The sequence below is a fragment of the Tiliqua scincoides genome, chromosome 8 (assembly GCF_035046505.1).
Source record: "Tiliqua scincoides isolate rTilSci1 chromosome 8, rTilSci1.hap2, whole genome shotgun sequence".
NCBI lineage: Eukaryota > Metazoa > Chordata > Lepidosauria > Squamata > Scincidae > Tiliqua > Tiliqua scincoides.
The window spans coordinates 20,308,700-20,332,092 of record NC_089828.1 but is presented as its reverse complement, the minus strand read 5'-3'; the positions used below and the strand labels follow the sequence as shown (position 1 = coordinate 20,332,092).

The window sequence follows — 23,393 nt, the reverse complement described above, 5'->3', positions numbered from 1 at the left end:
TCTAATTTCCCCCCTCAGGTATCACCCCTTCCCCAGTTGTTGGAAGACTCTATTGCTCCCTTGACGTATTCAGTGGCTAGTTTCCTGGCCTATATATTACAAAAAACGCCGGACTTTAGTTCTATAAAATCTTCTTTAAAATTTTTGTAGTCACCTTTCGCTATCTAATACCTGTTTTACTTAAAGGATAAGGTTGTCCCTTCTGGCTCCTTTTCTTTCTAGACCCTATTTCTTTTTTCTCTATTTAGTTTTCCTGAACTAGTCTAGTGGATAACGGTTGTATTGTTCCACTTTGTTGTCAGTTGTCTGCTGTAATATTTATAATGCCAATAAAGGTTAACTAACTAACTAACTAACTGCTACTAGTCAGTGTAGATAATATTTATCTAGATATGACTCCGTATAATACAGCTTCATATGCTCAGGTGTGCCTGAGGACTTGGACATCACCTGTGAGATTGTTGACTTTTTCATCTGAACCAGCTGACAAAATACTGTATCTCAAACTGCTTTTGAAAGCCCCACCTCTCAATTTCAAAAGAATATAAATATATGAAACTCGGGATCCTTATAGTAAGACAATATACTTGTCCATCTGATCCAGAACTGTCTGGTCAGACTGGCAGCATCTCTTCATGGTCTTGGGTCAAGGGAAGGGAAGCTCCTCCAGAATTAGCCTGGAGTCTCCAGGATCTAACAGCAATCTCTATATGACTTGTCAATACAATCCTGGAAATTTTAACAGTCCAGGGATTTCTAACATTTCATCATATTGGGAAAAGAAAAAGCTCTGCTTTGGATCACCTCGGGGAAGAAAGGTGGGATAGAAATGTGGTAAATGAATAAATAAAAAGTTTAGTCAATTAAAATTACTAGAGAGAGATCCATCTCAACCCTCCTGATGTCCTTCTAATGATAGATACCAGGGACTGAACCAACTATTTTTTTTCTCCACAAAGTAGGTAGCCCACCACTGAACTTCTGTCCCCTTAGCATTAATCATGTCCTTTGCAGTAAGGGTCTCAGGTACTTCAAGGAGTGCCTGATTTCCATTGTTCTAGGTTTCCCATTTTTGATTGTTTTTATTGTTTTTGTATTCTTGCCTGAATCTTTTTGTATATATAAATTTTTAGATTGTTGAGAACTATTTTGTGTTGAAAGCTGGTTCTGTATACATACAGGTACATAGACTGAATCTAACAGTAACTGGATGATGTTTTCCTTGCGGTAAAAGGCAATATGTTTGCGATTGATAAAAGACAATTTGTTTCGTGTGTTGCTGTTCAAATGCATACCTATCACAATGCCCTGAAAGAACATTAATGGCTCCTTTTCCCAAAGCCTTGCTGTACTCTAGTGCATGCAAGAGTTATAGTACCACAAATTAAATTTATGAAATCTGACCTTTAGAACTTTTGAATTATCCGGCCTGATCATTGAATTAAATATTTTGACATTCATTTTACGTTTCTCTTTGTCCAGAACACTGCAGATCAGGTTGCATTTCATGTTGCCGGGGGATTTACGGCCCTAGAGCAAATTCTTCAAGTAGTGACTACTTCCGCCAGCCTGAATGCAGTTTCACGAATTCCTCTGAAGTAAGTACAGTGCTTTGTTTGCCCTGTTTTGGTGTGGTCAGTAAATTAATGGCATCCAAAACAAGGTCTATTTTCTGGCTCCTGCTCTTCCTGCCCTTGCTATTTATTGTGTTGCAGTGGAAGCTTCAGTTTATAGAGTATTTTTTTTTATGGTTGTGTGAACTTGATCCTAGAACAAGTTTTCAAAAATTCAGGCATGTCTCTGTGTTGGAAGAAAATCCTATTCTTGTGAGTCAGGAATGTTACAAGGGACTGTCCAAAATACATGTAGGTGCCAGCCTATAATTGGGATTGTATTCTGGCCATAGGTGAATTTCGTGCAGTTGGTATATATTTTGAAGCTGTGCCATGCTGTTGCCAGGCAGTTCCACATAAAACTTTTTTGGTTTGGTCCACCTGGGCCAATAATGTCTACTTGGGCTTGCAACAGTGATCTAATGTCTTGGATATCTTTCCCAATCTTAAAACCCCTTTTCAATTGAAGATGCAAGGGGCTGAACCTGGGACTGTTTGCATGGAGAGCATGGATTCTGCTAGAGAGCTATGGCTTCTCCCCTAAGTCCAAGTTGCCAGGAGGCTTAAATGTTGTTGTTGTTGTTAATAACAGTATTTATATACCGCTTTTCAATAGAAAGTCCACAAAGTGGTTTACAAAGAATATCAAATAACTAATGGCTCCCTGTCCCAAAAGCTCTCATAATCTAAAAAGTTGCAAAAGAATACCAGCAGACAGCCACTAGAAAAGACACTGCTGGGGTAAGGAGAGCCAGTTATTCTCCCCCTTGCTAAATAAAAGGAGCACCAACTAAAAAGTACCCTGTTAGCAGGGTTTAAATAGGGGCTAATTAACAATAACAAAGCTCAAGGACTGGGTTACGTTTGTTTTTTCTTAATATTAAATGTTGTTGTTGTTAAGAATATTTATATACTGCTTTTCAACTGGAGTAATTCACAAAGCAATATACATAGTAAAAGAAATTAATAAATTGTTCCCTGTTCCAAAGGATTCACAATCGGGGGGAAAAAATACAGAAGAAACACTAGCAACAGCCACTGGAAAAGACACCAGAGTCTCAATCCTAACCAACTTTCCAGCACTGGCATAGCTATGCCAGTGGGGCATGTGCTGCATTCTGCAGTTGGGGGGCAGTCATGGAGGCCTCCTCAAAGTAAGGGAGTGTTTGTTTCCTTACCTCAGAGTTGCATTGCCCTTATGTCAGTGCTTGAAAGTTGGTTAGGATTGCGGTCCAGGCTGGATAGGGGTAATTGTTTTCCCCGTTAAATGTAAGAGGGCACAGCTTTGAAAGGTGCTTCTTTGCTCAGTTAGCAAGGGTCAGAGTTAGAGATCAGCTCATCACTTTGTAAGTAGATAGGCTAGAGAAACAAAGCAACTACTTTAGGTATGGCTTGTTCAGTGCAGATGTACTGCTTAACCACAGTTGACATGGTTTCATTTCCTAGCTTGCAGCGAGATTCAGGTGCAGCTTTGGTATGAGTGGATCAAGCATCTGTGGATTTAACTCATCGTGGATGCCAGGATTGGCGCTTAAATGCATTGAAAAAGGTGGTGGGTCACCAAAAATCACATTTCTTACCTTTGTGAGGTTTCACCACACGATTTACTAGAATCTTGGGGCTAAAAATAGCTCAAAAGATGCATTTCTGTGTCTCCAAGCATTGTTATATACCGCATTCAGCCACTAGAGGTCCTGAATGTAATGCAGTGTACAGTATGAAATTATTCCATTGCATTGCATTACATTCAGCACCTCTAGTGCCTGAATGTGGTATTTTCCAAAGCTTGGTAAGAATTGTGATTTTGGTGCTTTCCCCCTTTTTCAGTGCATTTAAATAGCAACCCCCAAATAGGAATTCCAGAATATAACCCATGCAGATATGGAGGTTGGCCTATACTTGTATTCAACTGCAACACAGAATGTCATCAGAGATCAGCCCGGTCCGGTGCTGACTGAGAGCCCATGCCCACTAGATGGCCCACTTGGCCAGATTGGCCCCACAACCCTCAATACTGGTGAGAATGGTAGCTCCCAAAGTACTATCAGGGAGAAGGGATTCCATGAGGATCCCAATGCCCACAGTAAGCTGACACAGACATTGGCAACTGATGCATCACGTAGGAAAGGAAACCAAATTATGGTTTATGTCGAAGACGGTCTTGACCTGGTTTTCTTCTGTTCTTGACAGGTGCATATTAAAAACAAGCTTAGGTAATCACAAAAGAGACTGCAAACATATTTCAAGCATCTGTCACTGTTTACAGGGATTGCATGAAATGCAAATATTCTGAAAAGTAGTCAAGGTGTTCTAAATATGTAGAAAATAAACAGTAAAAAAAGGGGGGAAGACGCACAGGCAACAAGGAACTTAAAGAAGGAAGTTCCTAATGAATACAGAAATACCTTCCAAATTATGTGAATAGAACTCTTTGTGAGAGATGCTGAATTTCTGTGATGCCTTTGGCAATGCTTTCAATGGCAGGTTTAGGACGAGCATACAGTTAATCATAGATAAACTTTGGCAGAATTTCATTGCTTCAAAAGAGCTAATCGGAAGCTAATCTTAATAGGAAGGATCCTGTGTAATTCCAGCAGGAGCCGGTGTGGTTTCCAAGCAAATGTGAAAACAATATATAATATAAAATCAGTTCTTGTTAGATCTACACATAATTACTGATTATCAGGTTATTCAGGGCTTGTCCATATAGTGTAATAATATTAGTTGCTTCCACGTTAGCCCTTTTCTCTGGAATTTCTCTCCTTTGTTCACTCACTTTTTATGGATAATCCAAACAACAGTGTTGCCAAATTATTGTATCCACTTTTTTTTCCTGTACAGTTCCCACAACTGGCCCAGCCATGAAGTGACCCGATGCTGATTGCAGCAGAGGAAGATGGTAGTGGGCAAGGCACAGTGGATTCTGGGTGCCCTTCATACTGAGTCTGCTACTGTCTCCCTCAAGTCTGCCATACACACAAGCTACATTGATCAGCTTCCTGCTCACTAAAAACAAGTGAAAAGTTGATTGTTCACTTCCTTACCACGCTTCACTGCTCAGTTGTCACAAACCTGGAAGTGCGGGACTTCCGGTTTTATTTACAGGAACCATGTCAACAAAGGTGCTCCTTCATAATTTGGTTGCTTGAAATGAAACCAGAAGTCCTGCATTTCCAGGTTTGTGAAAAACACACAGTGGAACATAGCAAAGGGCTTCTTTTTCTTTTTCAGGGAGCCACGGCATCAGTGGACTTATCGAGCTGCCCTGGCAACCACCCGCAAGAGACATTAGAAGTTGGTTAAAAGAGGCAGCTGAGCTTTCCCCCTGAATCACCCCCAGTACCAGTCTGCTGCTGCAGATCCCCCCCCCCTTCATTGACCAGTGAGGGGAGCAGGAGGAACTGCAGCTCACTACCACCTGTAAACTTGAGGAGACACTGCAAGGCTTTGCAATGCCCCAAGGCCTTCCTCAACCAGATATTAACACTGTGTTCTTTCAATTTTTTTTTCAGTCTTGATGGGTGGTGGGTTTTTTTTTCAGTAAAACAATTGCGGTGAGAGCCCATCTAGCAGGGACAGGCAAAGCACCTATGAAGGATTTCAGGGTTACTGTGCATTTAATTAACCATTTCCTACTTGCAGCTGATGATTGTAATGTATGGAGAAACCCCCAGCGGCCACATTAGAGTCAACCTTGCGTATGTTGTGTGCTATAGCTCCATAGACAGATTGTTGAAGAAATTATCGGTTTAATTAGAAAGCTTTTATAAACATTATACATTTTTCCCCCCCAAAATAATATAGTTACAACCAAAAGAAGCAGACAGATGCCAACTGTCCAGGCAGTTATATAACTGAGGGTAAGAACTTGTCTGCCAAGCATAGCAGAACTGGCAGATTTACAAACCCTTTTAAGCAAATGTTTTAGAATAAAAGTCCTAGTTGAGGCCTCTCAGAGCAACTTTTCAGGCATAAATTACTTTGGTGCTCTAAGAAAATATGATAGAGATATTTTGGTTTATGCCATTTGCACAAAGATTAAAAACATAAAGAATATTGTCAATTTGCCCTGGTGAAGAAGAGACCATAAGGTTGTACAAGGGCAGCATTTGGGTGGTGGCTAGGTGAAAGTTGTTCTGACATAAATGTTACTAAGGCATCACAGAAAACCACAGGGAAGCTGTTCTTACACCGCTGCTGGTAGCGTATGAATTCCCCTCCCCCATTTGTGAAGAAAGGAGCGCTCAAGGAAAAGATGGGATAACAGACCTGGTACATTACTAAGAACAAGCAATGCTGTGTGGTAGTGCTTCCCAAACGTTTTAGCACCGGGACTTGCTTTTAAAAATGAAAATCTGTTGCAACCAACTAGACAAAAAATTGATCTTGAAAGAAATATTTTATTATTAATAATAATTAAATTATTAATAACGATTGGAGTCCTGTGCTTCCGAGGCTGCTAGAGACCTTACCTAGTACATGTGTGTAGATTGGCGGTTCTCAAACTGGTGGGTCACACCCCACCAGTTCATGTAAAACTTCCCTGGTCCCTTTAAGGGGCATGGGAAGGGGGAGGCAGCAATGTGATCCCCAGGATAGTGTCGCTAAGGGGGCGAGGGGGCGCGGCTTGGACAAGCAGCAGGAGGTGTGGGGAGCCCTCCGCAAGGCTCCCCAAGGCTTGGAATGTTGCGAAACAGCATTCAATTTGAGAAACACTTCCGGTTTCGTGTCACAACCAGGAGGTGGTTTGCGTGTGCTGTTTCTCAACATTCCAAGCCTCAGGGAGCCCTGTGGAGGGCTGCGCAGGGCTCCCTGGCACTCCTGCTGCTTGCCCAAGCCCACAGTAAATAAAAGCACTCTCCCTCACCCCCCCTTAGCACGCCATCCTGGGGATCGCATTACTGCCCTTGCCCCTCCCCTGCAAAGACGTAGGGAGTAAATCTCCCTAAAAGTTTGAAAATCATTGATGTAGAAATTTGCTAGACTCTCCCTGGAAATGGAGGTCAAGGACTTTTCTCCCAAACCTTTATGGTCATTCCAGGGTACCCAGAAGGCTGAACTGGAGAACAAGATAGGCAGTTAGGAACATCCAGGCCAAAGGCTGAGACTGGGTTCACACATGATCTATGGCATGAGAAATTTAGCAAATAAGTTGGGGGTATGAAGATTATCACTGGTCAGCATTCCAGCTAACGATTTTCTTCTGCAAACTAGGCAAGGTTGCTTGCAAAAAATTTTTTTTTAACATTTCAAAAAATTTGTGACCCACCAAAAATTGGCTCATGACCCACAATTTGGGAAACACTGCTGTATAGTACTAGCAGGGAGGGATTCCCAAGTGAACCAACTTTGTGCTGTTGCAGACTGTGCCTGACAACATAGGTTCACCAAAGGGTTGGGCAAGGCTTACCATCCCCTCTATTTTCATGAGATGCTTAGGAAGAGCAGATCTACCAGTGTAGCTTCTCCTATTGCTGACACACTGACAGAGGAATCCTTCTCTTGTGAAAGTCCCTCTTCTGTGCAACTGTTATACTTGCAGGATGAGGCCAAGACTCTTCTACAGCCTAAGAAGCTGCTAGGGAGAGAGTCTGATTTCACAAATTGGTCTGAATTCATCAGCTAAATCCAATATGGAGGAAGTAAGACAAGTCAAATTTTGGGCTGGCCTGAATAGTTCCAGCTGTGGCAGAATTGGGGGATGACCAAGGTGATCATTACTCAAGAGGTCAGGACCCTTGTAAAGCCCTCATCCCATTCCTAAGGCTCTGTCCCAGTGGTTGAGAACCTGGATAGGAGCAGTGATCCTAAGCATTTCATAGCAGCCACATTGGCTGCCACCAGCTTTTAAATAATGTAATGCACTTGTCTCCATCACTGTGTGACCGTTGGGTGTCATTAGGGTCAAATATCTGGTGCAGTTCTTTGCCCCGAGGCTAACTGCAACCCGACATTGACCCTGGACTCCTCTGAAGGGTAGCAAAGTCTAGTATGATATGTAGCGGCACCAGGCTTGACCTTTGTTGCCTCCTTCTGTAACAACAGTTCTGCCCTGTAACATGCACAGATTTCACCACTGCTTACCTCCTGTTTCATGTTCCATGCTATACCTGCTTAACTTTGTAAGAAGAAAATGACTGCTGTCAGTTTACTAACTCCTCCTGCCTCAGAAGGCAGAACAGGACAGCACAGGCCATTGCAGAGGAAATAACTTTTCTAGGAGAATAAGAGTCTTCAGAAATGCGTACTTTTGGTGGATCGCTTGGTCTTTGGTATAAGAACATTGCAAGCACCCAGAAGTATCCTTTACTTCTGTGCCTTGTTGGAGGATGTGCCGATTTCCTGCTCTCAGTATCTGGAATCACAGATCTGTAACTTGCTGTCACCAAACCTTTCCAGGAAAATGAATTCTTAAATAGGATTCCTTCTGAATGGCTTCACCACTAAAAGTTGGATCTTGTTTCAAAAAACTGTGTGTAGTTTTTGGTTATTGTAATTATGTTTTAGTGCAAAATAATATAAAACCCTAATCAAAATTTATCCTACTGTATCTCATGAATTCGTATTTGAAGTCTTCCACAAAACTTAATATTTTAATGTATTATATATTTTAATATATTTTTCATATTACACATTACTAAATTAAAAGCCCTTTCAAGTTAATAATTTAAATATTTATACCTCTCTTAGAAGTGGATATGAGGAGATTACATGGACTCTTCTCTACATCTCTTTCCCCAAAATCCTGGCAGCATGGTGCAGCTCAGAACTTTAATCCTGTGTCTACAAGATAAAGCTTTATTATAATAACGATTTAATGGTATGCCTGTTGTTTTGAACTTGTCAGTACGATTAGAACAGCAGGGCAGCCAGTGCTTTGAAAAGTTGCATTGGTTCAGGAAGGGTGAGGCTATGACTCTTTTCCCTACTATGAACGTTTAAAGGGAAAGAGGAGCTGCATTTGTTTATGAGCAGTTTAATTGAACCATTTTAAATGTTACTAAATGGATGGTTCTGTTTGTTGTGTTTGAGAGGTATGGAGGAATAAAGATTTACTCCGGAGTTCCCTGTACTGTACAGTGCCCTCAGTTCCATATTCCTATGGGGATGCCACTTGGCACACACCTGTTGCTGCTGCTACTACTGGATCCCCTGTCCCCATTATGCTTTCCTTCCCCCCCCCCCCTTTGCCCTGCTCTGCAGAATGTAGGAACTAGAGAACAGAGGACAGTGAACTTCTTCTTCTCCCTTCCTCCCTCTCATGGAATGGCAGGTGAGGCAGAAGGAGCAAAAAACGGCAGTGGAGGTAGAGTTTGAGGTTGCGGGATGTATGTCTGTCCCTCCTCCTCAACATTGCCTCTGTGGGTCTTCCCACCCCACTTCTGGGTACCTACTGGCAGTTCAAGGTCGGGGACCCTTGGTTACTCACAATCTATAAAAAATAAGCGAGAACTATGGACAAATATTTCACATGAACTGCGCAGAACCCGTATGAATGTAATGAAACAAGAATTTCTGTCTCATACTCTGAATCATTTCACACATTTGTGTATCATCAAATCCAGGTTTGGTCTTGGGTTGAACTTGAACATAGAGTGTATACTTGAACACAGAACTGTCACCAGCCTTTGCTTCCTGACAAGTGCATCTGTGTAATACAAGTATTTGCAAACACAGGTTGAGACGTCTGTATAAAAGTGTGATTTAGCTATGAGTTAAAGGTTGGAATTTTAAAGAGTGAAGTTGCGACTGCTGAAGGAGAATGTTGGGCTGGTGCATCAGAGACACTCTAGCTTAGCATTTCTTCTCTATGCTTCTAGTCCTGGTGGGTCATGACCCCATAGGAGAACCAGAAGCAGGGCATTCACCCTTAAGGGGAGTGGCCCTGCTCTGATGGCAGCAACATTGCTGCAGAGATGCCAAGGGTCTTTTTTATTTACCTGGGAGGCAACTTTGTCCCTCTGCAAAGTCCTGGAGGCTTGCAGCCCCATCTGATCTCCGCAGCTTGTTTACAAAACCCTTATCTCCAATCTAAAGCTACTTCTAGTTTTCAGGGGAATTGGGAAGTAGTTTTAAATAGAAGGGCTTTGTAAACAAGCTGCAGAGGGGGCTGTGAGCCTTCAGGACATTGCAGGAGACCAGCACTGCCACCCAGGTAAGTAAAAAGGTCTTTGGCAGCACTGTGATCTCTGCAGCACTGTCACTGCCCCCTCCCCACCCACGCAAACACTCCCCTGGTTCCCAACTCCCCTGTAGGAGTTTGGGAACCACTGTTCTAGTCCATTCTTGTCTGTCTTGTTAAATCCAGGGAGTAGGACGAGAAGAAAGATGAGAAGTGATGGATGTTGGCAGGTGGACAGAAGTAAGTGCCCTCCACCAATCACCTGAGGTGACCATCTCAGTCAGTCTCATGGACAGACTGACTGCTAGAAAATCTAGAAGTGGAGTGTTATTTGTCACAGGAAATGAGATTAGGCAAAGCCTGCCAAAGTTACTTGCAGTAGTTTTCTGGTAAAACCGCTCAGCACTCAGGCAGTGCAGACATATCATACACAGATTAACCATCAATAGCATTTGCTATTCGGATAAGTGGCTAACATCGAAAGAACTCGCTCCTTTAGGCATTGTGAAGGGATTGCTTGGTGACCTTTTTGATACTTTTGGAGAGAGATGGAGAATAAAGATAAATCATAAAGTATTTTATAACCTATAGTTTGTCCTTCCTGTCTCAGATGTCTAAAAGGCATGCATTAGTCACTTAAAAGATTAAGAAATCTGAGGTGAGAGAGAGAGAGAGGTAAGTGCAAACATGCATATGCATTCTGATTGAATGCATTCTAACTTAATATATATAAAATCTGTGAACCTGCATTCTGCTAACTAGGATCATTAGCAGGGGTACACAAATATGGTTTGACTTACTAGACAGCCACTGATTTTGATCATTAAACTGAATCTGGTGCAGAGGGTGAGGCATTGTGTCCTTTGATTAGCAGTGCCATGTGGAGCAAGTGCACATACACACTGGCTATGTACCCTTTTTGAAAAGACTTCTATCATTTTGAAGAAAAGACTTCAAAAGTCTTTTGAAGACTTTTTGAAAAAGTGTTTTGAAAAGACTTCTATCATTTCTTACCTTCTCAAAACTGCAGTGTAGATGAGACCTCCAGGGCCGGGATGTCTGTAGTCCTGAAAGTCTTGCTTGCTAGAAGTGTGGGGCACCTGCCCCTGAAGAGCCAATTTGTGGGTACTTGATGGACTCTCCTTGCTCTGCCTTCTGCACTTGTGGCCTAAGCTTACTTGCATTTAAATAAATCAGGATTCCCTCTGAAATCAAGGATCATAATGCTGAAATGATGTCATATGAACCTCAGTCAAAATATAAGGCAGCATAATAAGCCCTTACAGACATTGAGTAGGGATAAAGTAAACATGCTTGGGGGGGGGGGGTGAGAGCAGCAAGAGGCTCCTCTCCAACCTGCACACCTTCATAAGAACACCCGTAGAAAGAGTTGGAACATATGTATGGGGATTATCTGCAGATGTTCTAATGCACAGGCAGGCTGAAGGTCACTTCCAAGCTTCCAGTAGCTCTGACAGTAACTAAAATCATTCCCAAACTCTCTGCCCAACCCAACCCTTGTATCAACAGTTTTACATTTGACTTCTGTCCTTTCCTGCTCTTGGAAACTTAAGTTCAAAGTCCAGCTCAGCCCAATTTTGGAGCATGGGCAGCATATACAACAGTGTCTCTCTCTCTCTCTCTCTCTGCCAAGACTTAGCCCCCCCCCCCCATAAGTAGCTAATATCGGCCCACTTCTCTTCTAATGTGCTTTCCCCTGGGGGCTGGGGATAAGAATAGGCCCTCAGTTTGGCTGTACTTGTCGTAAGAGGCGACTAAACAGCCACTGGGTAGATGAGACTCGTCAGCCTGGGAAGGCAGCTCATCTGAGAGAAGGAAAACTCTGATCCCAAACCTCCACTGCCTTGTGGCTACATCCAGTTATGGAAAAGGCTTCAGGAGTCAACCTCGAGGCAAAATCCAGAGCCGGAGTCCCTGAGGCAGTTCATGGCTGGACACAGTCACGTTCTGGCAACTCCTGCGACGCCGCTGGAACCATCCGTTTTGGCCTCTGCCTTTCCATTGGACCATTTCAGCGACGTGGAGAGGGGGGATTTGCTGCATGGGTGACAGCCTATCCTCCATACCTACTTTACCCAGGCTTCGCGCTCTGGAGAGGACACTGTTCCAGAACCACCATTCAGAGCGTGACACCATAGTCTTCCGAGACTGAAGGATGCCAACTGTCTCTTCTAATGTGCACTACCTGCTGCTACAATGCTGGTCCTTCCCCTCCCCCTGTGTGTGTTCTACCCTGTTGAATATTTGTAAAAGACAATGCCTAATAGTTGGTTCACATGTGTATTTAAAACTCTAAACTCAGCAGGTATCTGTTCTGTCCCTCACTGGGGGTGGGCATGAGGACTGCCATTTGCACATGTGTTATCTGTAATGATGTTACCAAAACCGTTTCCTTTAATCATGCACCTGTATGCAGAACATCTTGGACTTAAGCATGTTTGATGGGCAATCAAACCCTTAGGAGAGACAAAGTTTCCCTTCTTTCACAGTCACAAAACAGTAGAAGTGAATTTATTACAAAAGTGCTTCCAGATGCACAACAGTTTCTTGCAGCAATATTATGCATTATACAATATAACAAAAAATGAGCAGGATTTTATTGGGATTTACTTCTGATGAGTAGGAAATCATGCACCAGGGTCTCCATTATTTGTAGGGGTAGTGTCTAGCATCTAACATGTTTTTAAAGTGCATTTAGGGGCTCTAAGACAAAATTTAGAACAATAGTGGGCATCAAACAGTCATATAGCATTCAAAAATTTATAAAAACCTATTGGTATTCTGAATACATCTTTTGATTTGTTCTGTTCCTAGCAGAGTGGAAATTAGGAAATGCCTCCATTGACAAAAATACTGAAGGTGGAGTTCTATAAACCTTTTATGATAAAGGGGAAAAAATCCTTCCTTAGTATAGAAACCATACTCTGCTTGCCTTGGAGACCTTGTACAGAAGTGGTGACTGTTGACAGCTGTTGTTCCCTTTAATAAGATTAAAATAAAGGAATTAGTTGTGCTGACTTTAATCTGCCATTTAACACTGTAAACCACCTGGGGTCTGCTCCATTACTGGCACCTCCAATTCTGAATTTAAAAATGGTAGATCAGAACATGAGCAACAAATATTTTTAAACAGATTCTAATTATAACAGTCTATAGTTAACAAGCTTATCTCACCATTCCACCCCCCCCTCTGTTTTTTAAATCTCTCCATGTTGTGGTGAAAAATAAATATCAAGCAGTACCACCTTTTTATTCCAAATGCACAGTTTGCTTTTTTAGAACTTCTTAGTGCTTTTTTACCTGACACAATCTGGAAAACAATAAAATACAGATTGCTCTTCCATCGGAGTTCATGCAACGTTATGGCAGCGATTCTCGAAGTTCTGAAATTCTTTCACTTTGCAATGATTTCATGTATTGTCTGGCTTTGGTCATGTTACATTAAAACAACCAATTTGTTTCTAAACAGCCTGAAATGGAACTCAAGATAATCAATTAAAATATTTTCAAAAATGATTATTTTAAAAGACATTCACCTATTTAAATTTATTGTAGCATTCAGAAGAGAATCTAGTGAATCCTCTTCACAGCAGCAGCATCTGAGGCAAGGATCACGGCATTAAGGTTTCATTCACTCATTCCTTCATGGCTGGTTCAACCAGTTTCCACCTCTACCTTGTGGGAAGAGCAGGGCAGGCCATTATGAATTTTAGACCTGAGTTCCTCACCTGGGTTAAATCGTCAGTTTTATTTTTCAAGTACTTAAAAAAATATTATTGAACCCCATGTTACACGCTCATCCATCATCTTGCAAATAAATAGCTCTGTGTGTGGTGTTTCTGAAGTTCATGTGATGACTCCAATCACCAGTAACAGCCAGGAAATGGGCTCAGAGGAAGAGAAGGCTGTGGGAATACTCTCACCAGTGTTAGCCACTGCAGGTGCAAGAGCCAGGCCTTGATAGTAAGGATAGCCTGGGCAGTGAGGAGCTTAGGAAACCTGAACCTCTCGGAAACAATCTCTGCTAGGCTAAACTCACCTGGGGGGGGGCATTGGACCTTGACATGCCAGAACCTCTCTCTCTTCATTCCCTCACTTGCTGATGCACGGAACACATCAGGCGCGTAATGACTGAGGGGATGGAGTGCTCTGCTTGTTCAGAGGTTACTCCTGCAAGGATCGGCGTTCTGAAGCAGTGGGGATAGAAAGGGCCAAGAAACATAATAAAGTGGCCAGTTGTGTACAAAGTGGCTCCCCAGTTTAAAAAACTGTTTTTGTTTTGGTAACTCTTTTCACAGCCTTAAGGCAAGTGTAAATGGTTCCCTGAAGGTTACAGTAGAAAGAACCAGTCCTTTTGTTTATGCGGTGAACTGTTATGGCCATTATCAAGAATAAAAATAATTCAGATGCACTCATGTATTGTGTGGTCTTTTTTCCCACTCCTGCTTTTCTCACACCTTGCTTTCCTTACGCTTGTTTGAGATTGCAGCGATGCCTTTATAAACTGGTCCCTACTGAGTGTTCTCAATTAGACAGGAAGATGGTGTTTGTGTATCTTTTCTCCCTGAAGATTTTGTTACTATGGCCATTGATTGTCTTTCCCTAAGGTTAGATTTCTTGCAAAACATCTTCACCTGTGAATGGCAGAATCTTTTTGATGGCAGAATGGCAGAATTCTTTTTGTATTATTAAAAAATGTTCAACTGTGTTTATTTGCAGACCATCTTTTATTGAGGGTAGTTTTAAGAAATCAAGTGTGTCACATTTTATTATACTAGTCTGTGCAAAGGAGGTTCCATTCTTTCAAAAAAACCCACTGTTTTCCAAGTACTGTATTTGGTTAGTTTTACGTATGCATTTTGGCCACAGAGCAAATGCCAAAGCCATCTTATGCAGACTTAATTACATGTCACAAAGAGAACCTGATAATTTGAAAAGAAAGCCCATGTTGCTGTATGGATTCTCACTATAAATCTTCAGTTTAGCATGTACACACCCATTTTTAAGTCTGAAAAAGTAAAGGTTCACACTGTCAAACTTTGTTTCCCTTGAAACAAATTCTGGGGGAATGTTTAATGGTATGCACAGTACAAAAAGGAATCATCCTAAACTTTGATTCCTTGTTGTACTGTGCACACCATAAAACATTCCCCCAGAATTTGTTTCAAGAGAAACACTGTTTCAGGTAACGTTCTTTGAAGAAAGTTCATCTTAACCTGTGGGATCAAGTTAAAGGCCCATCTAGTTCAGCATCTAGTAGTCCAGCATTTTGTTGAGTTGGTTAAGTGTAGTGGAGCTGTGGATTGAGACTTCCCTGATTCAAATCTCACCTCTACCATGAACTCACTAGGTGGCCTTTGACAAGCTATTCCCTCTCAGCCTCAGTCTTCTCTATCTATCTGCTGTACGGGGATAATAATAAAGTGGACCCGTGATTTAAAATTGGTTCAGCATAAGATCCAATCGTATTACAATTGACACTCTGTAATAATAAGTTCTGCGCTTTATGATGGGCGTACAATTGCTGCCAACAGAACCATGTGGGTGGGCAATAGTTAAGCCAATCAGCAATGTGAATGCAAATTTTTGGGTAGCTTCTCAGAAGAAGTTTGTAACATCTTGGCCATGTATAATGTTTATAACCTGCATTTACCATTTTAAACAATATTTAAACATTTAAAAGTTTTGGTACAAATAAAAAGGTAACTTTTTTATCTTTTTAAAAACTTAATGTTTTAATATTAATAAATATAAATACAAATATTTATTTATTTAGTATCCTATATGAAACTGATATTTCCATTCTAAAAATCACCTTTTAGGGAAATGGCTTAGTTCTGTGGCAGAAACATCAACTTCCAAGGTTTTGGAATGGATTGCCAAAAAACACTTCATTATTGGGTTAACTTTATGATATTTTCACAGTATTTGGTTATATAATCTTTCCTTATCTCTGGGGCATAAAAGTCAAATTCAGACAATTGTTTCCATGTAACTATTGACAGTCTTGGTTGGCAAATTTTCCCTTTTCATTTTTCAACATCTCGCTTTTTTCCCCTTAGGTCACTCTGCAGTACAATCAATGCTTACCACCTGGCCTGCAGTAACTGTGTGGAAAACTGCACCTATGTGTTGTTAAGTAACAAGATTACTTTTTTAATGGACCTGTTGATGCACCAGTTAATGGTATGTAATACTTTTTTCTTCACTTTATAGTTCCATTCTGCCAAAATGCCATGTTTTGGGATTAATTGTGATAAGTCTTTCATAAAGGACCACTGACATCAGTGTCTTCTGTGATGTGCCCTTAAGATAAAAGAGCAATGGGGCTGGAAAGTGTTACAGACGGCTGCTAGTTCAAGACTTTATTCTGAGTCTGGATAATACTTAGAAACTGGTGTAGCTTAATCCCTGAAAAACTAAGCTGCAAATTGAGACATCCTTGGTTTGAATCAAGACTTTGCCATGAGCTCCATAGGTGACCTTAAGCAAGTCACTCCCTTTCAACCTCTGTTTTCCTGATGTGCAGTATGGGGAGAATACTACCGTAGATACTCACGTATAGTACATGAAATTTTTGCCAAGTAATCAAGCTCCAATCCATGGATGGGAAGAGTGTTTGGCTCTAAAAATCAGCATCCCCCACCCACTCAAGCCTCCCACTTTAGGGGCAGACCAGGTTTAAACAAACCTTCCTTTGATCCTCATGTATAGAGTGAGGCTCAGAATTTGAGCCTCCACAAAAGAGTTCTCTTATACTCTCTTCTATATTTTTAATACCTAAACTGCATGTCTTAACAGGTTTGCAAATGAAATTTTTAAAAAATAAGATACACTTAATGGCAAAATTTCTAACTTCGCTTAATTTCAGAGGTCATTAAATATTTTATTAGAAACTCATTTTTAATTCATCATGACCTGCTCATCATGAGATATTTAGTCTAGGATTGCTGCTTATAAATTGTGAGTGTGTGTGCATGTTTTCATGAGCCAAGCAGTTTGTTAATTGAAAAGTTATGTACGTGCCTTAAATAATTTATGTGGCACTGCTAGAATCAACAAGGCATAGGACAGTTGACAAACACTTAAGGAGAGACCCTCCAAAGGGAACCCAAACTCAACTTGTCAACTTTGCTTTTTAGTAGTGACATATTCATTGAGTCCTCCTTGCCTCCTTCCTCTTACACAGAAAGGTCTGGAGGAAAACAAAGAATACAGTTGGAGATATGCTCCATTTACCATCCTTAGCTTTTACATAGACAGGCATAATATGGTTGCTGTTTTTACTGCAGGACACTAATCTTTATGGTTGAAGCTGTAAAATAAATCCTTTAGCTGTTAATCCATCTTAATATCAAATGTCTGATGCAGTTACATTTTGAATGCTGTGGGCAATTCTGGTTGCCCATCTCCAAAGAGATAGGTTACCTCTGAGTCAGCCTATTGGTCCATCTACACTTAGTCAGCCCATTGGTCCTTCTGTATCAGTTTTGTCTCTGCTGATTGGTAACGCTTTCCAAGGTTCCACACAGGGGTCTTTACCACCTCTGCCTACAGATGCTTGGGATCAAACTTGAAACGTTCTTGCATTCAAAAGAATTGAAAGAGGGCAACAAAGAACAACAGAAATTATTAGGGGATTGGAATATCTCCTTTGCAAGGAAAGACTAAAACATTTGGAACTTTTTTAATTTAGGAAAAAATACAACTAAGGGGAAGCATGGTAAAGGTTTCTAAAACTATGTATGGTGTAAAGACAATAGACAAAGAGAAGTTCTTCTCCCTCTGTCATGGTATCTGCCTCTGATAAAATGGATTGGAAAGCTTATGTTATAGGAAATTTGTTTCATCCTGAAGGCTTTGTTGTTTCATAATTGTAGAAGATTTGCCATCCAGTGAATATGATAGGTGGTAGATTCAGAACAAAGAAAAAGTGGTTTTTCCTACAGCATGTACCTTATGGAAATGAATACTCCTTTGCTATGGTCCTCGTCATCCTACCTGATTTGTCCACCCACCTCCATCACTCCCTAGATTCAAGAAGGAAAATGGAGCAGAAGAGGAAGCATGAGGAAAGGAGTAGATGACTGAAAGTTTTTATTAGAATACTGGAAGGGTTTATAGGAACTGGTTCTGATTGTTAAAATGAGATCTTAGTGACACAAGAGAGTGAAAATTATGTTTAATGTGAATTTAGCTGCTGAGTGCCCAGATTTTTTTTTTTTTTTTGGAAACAGATTTATTATATAGCAAAGAAAAAATAAATTTTTCTTGAGTGAGATGAATGAAATGTATGAGAGAATAACATTTTCTAGTTTGAACTGAAAACTCTGGTTGCTTCTTATAGCAACTTAGAACTTTTAACTTAGAAAATTACAGTTACTTGCTTATCTGCAAAGAGATGCTTCCATTCCTATTAAAACTTCATTGTGAACCTTGGATTTCATGATGCAACCTTTAAATAAAATATTTTAGTGCAAAGTTGAGGTTATGAACTATGTTTCAATATTTGTCTTTTTATGTTTTTAAAAAAATACCCTGTATGGAACAAGACAGATTAATTTCTAATCATACGTTCTCAGGTAGATCAAAGAGACATTTTCAAATGCTTTCGGTGATAAGCTGAGCAAGGCAGCAATCTGAGCCCACCTGAACTTGGTCTTAGGTGCTTTTGTTCGTTCAGTTTGTGCTTTCCCCTCAGAAGTGTCACTGCCCACAATGGATTAAATGTTTCCATAGTTTTGTAAACCTGAGAATGAAGAGGTGGGGGGAAGAAACTCTCCATTCTTGTTTTCATTACCTCTTATGTGGGATACTTAAACTATGTCCAAATTCTGGACAAATTATGCATGAATAGCATTCATTGTAACTTGGAAAAAATTAATCAGGAAATCTTAATTATTTAGAACATTTTGTGGGAATGCATTTTTCCTTTTTGTATTCACTTTGAAATCATATTGCTTAGATCCACCATTTTCAGCCAGTGTGCCATGGCACACTGGTGTGCTCTGGATGGTCTGCAGGAGTGCTGCTGGAGTTGGGGGGGGGGGTCATTTGTTGGTAGGGCCGCTGGGGGATGCAAGCTCCTGCTGGCAGTATGGTGTGCCTTGTCAATTGAAAACTGATAGTGTGCCTTGACAATTTTAGTGCCTTCTCAGTGAGATGAAAAAGGTTGAAAACCACTGGCTTAGATAAATGGAACACATGTACACTCACACAGCCCATCTGAGCTGAGCCACCACTGTCTCCCCTTTATTTTGTGCAAGTGCATGCCTTACCACAACCAGCACTGTCGCTCCTCTTTCCATTACTAAGCTCATGTTAAAAAACAGGAACTGGAAAGCAGAAGTGTATGGCAAGAAAGAGATTGGCAGCCTAGGAGATGCTCTAGAAATCACCACTCTTCTTCCCCAAGCATTTTCTCTTCCTGCTTTTAAAAGTTAGCTTTAAAACTAACTGGGGGAGAGAAGGGGAAGGGAAGGTGGACTGGAGACCAGCTGAGGCAGTTAATGGAAGCAGTGAGTTGCACTCAGGTGGGGTTAGCACAGCCCAGAACTTTGCCCAGTGATGCCTCAGCACTATAAGCTTTGTATATTCTTGTTTTTCTTGTAAGCCATCTTGGGGGTCCATGTAAGTGGAGGAAAGGCAGGCTAGAAATATAATAAATAAATAATGCCCCTTACCATGCTCCTCTCATGGTTTCTTCAAAACCAGAAGTGTGGTACAGTGATGCCTCGCAAGACGAAATTAATTCATTCCGTGAGTCGTTGCGAAAATTTCGTCTTGCGAAGCGCGATTTAAAACAAAACCAAAAAAATGCAAAAAAATTCATCTTGCGAAGCACGGCCATAGAAAAATTCATCTAGCGAGTCACCAAAAAAATCACAAAACACTTTCGTCTTGCGAGTTTTTCATTGTGCGAGGCATTCATCTTGCGAGGCATCACTGTACTTCCAATCTGATTTAAAGGGACTATGAAAATGAAGGAGCTCTTGTAAATCAAACTGGAAGTCCCACACTTCCATGTTTGAAGAAACAATGTGAGGTGCTATTTCTTCAGTAAGGAGCAGGTGATTAGCTTTCTGCATACTTTAGTGCAGGGGTGTCCAAAGTTTTTGGCAGGAGGGCCACATCATCTCTCTGACACTGTGTTGGGGGCTGCGGAAAAAAAAGAATTAATTTACATTTAAAATTTGAATACATTTACATAAATATACATAAATGAATATATTAAAGATGAACTTATATGAATGAATGAAGGTCTTGCAATAGCTCAAGACCTATAAAAGGCCTTGCACAAAGCAAGGCTGGCCTTTGCTTTGCTGCCACTACTGCATCACAGATGTGAAACAGCAAGCAGTGGAGGGAGCCCTCATCCCACAGCTCATGCAAGAGGTCAAACAGTTGCTCTCACCTTGATAGCAGTTGTGTTGGGCCAGTGTGGGCTCCAACAAATCTCCGGAGGGCCAGAGGCTCATTGGAGACTGGGGGCTCCCTGAGGGCCACATTGAGAGGCCTCGAGGGCAGCATGTGGCCCCAGGGCCGGGGTTTGCGCACACCTGCTTTTGTGGGAAGAAAGTTGATCAATGCAACTCGTGTTTGTGGGTGAGGGAGGTAGCTGCAGCAAGCTTAGGGTGAAGGGTATCCTGAATCTGTTGGCCTCTTCCCCCCTCCCCATCTTCTACTGATGCATCACCTAGCTGCATGGATGGGCATTGTCACTTGACTCTAGCATGTGGTCTAATATGTTGTTTTTGTGAGTGGGAAATTTTTTCTTAATGCAGACAGGGACCTCTGGATCCAACTCGGTAGGTGTTTCTTTAGATACCTAACCTGTCCTAAAGCAAATTATTACACTAGAGCTGTGATTAAATACACATGTACGTACTTAGGAGAAATCTCCATTGAACCTAGTGAAAATTAATTCTGCGTAAACATGCGTAGGATCGAATGTATGACACTCTGTATTGGAAGGCATATCATTGCTGCTTTGTACAGATTTTATGCTTTTTGCTAGGGTCTTCTAGAAAGTGCTGTGGAAAGCTAGGCATGGGAAAATCTCCAGAGAAAAGGAGAGCTCTTCCCACCTCAGTTTTTTTAAAATAATTCTTGGGGTTTTTTTGTCTTCCACCAACACTTTAATAAGCTTAAAATTACATTTTCCTTTTAAAAAAAGGGGGGGGGAATGAGAAATAATGAAAAACCGAACGAGCTTAAATTTAGTATGTAAAAATTAATCACCTATGCCCATATTCAGTTTGTAACCCCACTGTGCTGTTTCTGTAGTGGTTCCTCATTGTGAAACATCTTGTATAGTATGTCTACTGTAATTACTAATCTTTTGTTTTTGGTTGCATCTTCATGACAGTTTACATAGATATTGCCTGGACATTTTAAAATCAAGATATCTTATATGATTTATTTAAATATTGGCCAGCTACTGTGTCACACATTTGCTAACAAGGTTTAATTATTAAAGAAGTGTATAGGACCATTTTAATGTACGTTGGTGAATGTATTGCAATAATTTACATTTACTCAGTTGTCCCACAGAATACACATTACATACCCTATCTCTTTCTAAAGGTGTGTCAAAGTACCACACATAGAGAACCATCTCATAATGTATATGCGTGTGTCTTTTTTTCCTAAAATATTTACCACACCTTTCTCAAAAGGAAATAATAGTTGCTGTCATGAACAAGGATATAAAAAGTCTGGGCCGTAGGTGATGTCAGGGGTAGGAACCATGATCATCAGTGAGCCCACCTGGTCAGTCCCACACTTGAACCTCCCCCCCCCCCCGTATCAGCAGCTTGAGTCAACTAAGAAGCTCCAGAGGCTTCTGTGTATTTGTGGGTAGCCTCTAAAGTATTCTTCCATTGGCCAGTGGAGAGGGCAGGAAATGCTGGCAGTGGCCATCATATGCTGATAAGTTTGGGGGGATGCAGGTACCCAATGAATCATAGGGGCCCAATGCCAGGTTTTGCCCTATACTGCGCCTCCAGCACCCTGGCACTAGTATTAGAACGCCTAATAAGTTGTTGACCCTTGTCTCTGTTTGCTTGAGTTGATTTCTACTGCAACAGAGTAACATATTTCATATGGGACATTTTGAAACTACCTGTCTTGTGGCTGTCTCATCTTTACTTTTGTTACTAATCTGATAACTCAGAGACAGTCTCTCTTCCTTACCATATTTCCTAATTGAATTCCTTTTGAATGGATACCCATTTCTGATTTGAATGAATAATGGAGAAGAATTAAACTCTTAATAGAAATTAATATTATTGTCAAAGTAATACCAGTGTACATATTTTTAGTGCATCAGTGGGGCTTCATTTGATTTTCAGGCTTACTTGCCATTGTTCTCTTTCTGTGTTATTCCTTCTTGTTTCTGTCTAAAGGCTGAAGTGTTGGAACTGTCGGGAGCTAAGAGCTTTGTTTAGTCCCTGACCAGGTAATGCCAGTCAGCTTTATCTTTCCTTCCTCCGCCCTGCTATTGGCCTCAACCCTGACCTCGGCAGACCACCCACCTTAGGAAACAGTGTCTGCTCCCAGCTTCATAGCTTAATTGTTCAGTTGGGGAGGGGAGGGGAGAGAGAGAAAACCAACAGCAGTATTTACTGCAGATATTCTCTCTAAAAGTGCCCATTTTCCAAAGTGTTTCTGTTCAGGCAAGCCCAAAGGCTTTATGTCTGCAGAAGCCATAGCAGCCCTACTGATTATGAGAACAGGGTTCAAACACAAGGAATGAAACGATCAGAGATAAGAGCACAAGGTGTACAACACCCCTTCGTACATATCCCCCGAAGGCATCCCACTTTAGAAGCATATTCTGCTTTTAAGAGTAAAGGCCTTCACAAAATATTATCCTGTGGCGGCAGCCAAGAGTTACTTAAGGTTAAACAAGGGATTTTTTTTAAATAACCCAACCCTTCCAACATTTCTGCCCTGTCCTTCAGTCTTCCATTGTTATTACAAGGCTTTTAAGTGTGTGTGCTTGTGTGTGAGTCTCTGTGTGTCAGATATTACAGGTTAAAAGTGGAACTTTGAAAATGTGTTTTTAAATAAAGTTTTGGATATTTTAGCTTCTCTATACCTACTCCCTTCTTGCCCTTTTCGAAGATGAGAACTGTGACTCAGGTAGGGGTAAATGTTGACAATGAATTGAAGATGTTTCTGACTATTTCTTTCCCTACCCAAGCTGTTGCACAGCTACAACTATGATTATACTCCTAAGAATTTGATCCATTCCCCCATTTCATTGTCATTGCCCATTTCATTTCATGGAGCTGTTTCTGCCTTAGACTCTCCCAAAGCCAGTCCTGAGTTCTGCAAGTGAGCAGGTATTGTATCAGTTGTAAAAACTGGAAGATTTGTGTGGGTGCTGTTTGGAATAGTCTCCTGCCCCAAGGAAGCAGATTACTTGATCAAAAACACTTACAGAACCTATAAAACATAGGTTAAAGCAGGGCTGGCTCATCTGTGAGGCCAACTGAGGTGGTTACAGGTAGCAATTAGTGGAGGAACTTGCCATCTCCGCCACTATTCCCTCCCACTCCTCAAATTGGTGAAGGAAGAGGAAAATGGAGTGAAAGAAGGAATGTGTAGGACAGGAAAGTGGTTGGCTAAAG

General features: G+C 41.1%; 1 protein-coding gene across 2 annotated transcripts in view; it reads left to right on the top strand.

Annotated features, from left to right (window-relative positions):
• Positions 1-23,393, top strand: part of SCAPER (S-phase cyclin A associated protein in the ER) — a 183,024-nt gene that overhangs the window by 107,034 nt on the left and 52,597 nt on the right. For both annotated transcript variants that reach the window (XM_066635063.1, XM_066635064.1), the window contains 2 exons: positions 1,483-1,598; positions 15,819-15,942. In XM_066635063.1, the coding sequence (XP_066491160.1) occupies positions 1,483-1,598; positions 15,819-15,942 (240 nt within the window). The remainder of the gene's footprint in view (positions 1-1,482; positions 1,599-15,818; positions 15,943-23,393) is intronic.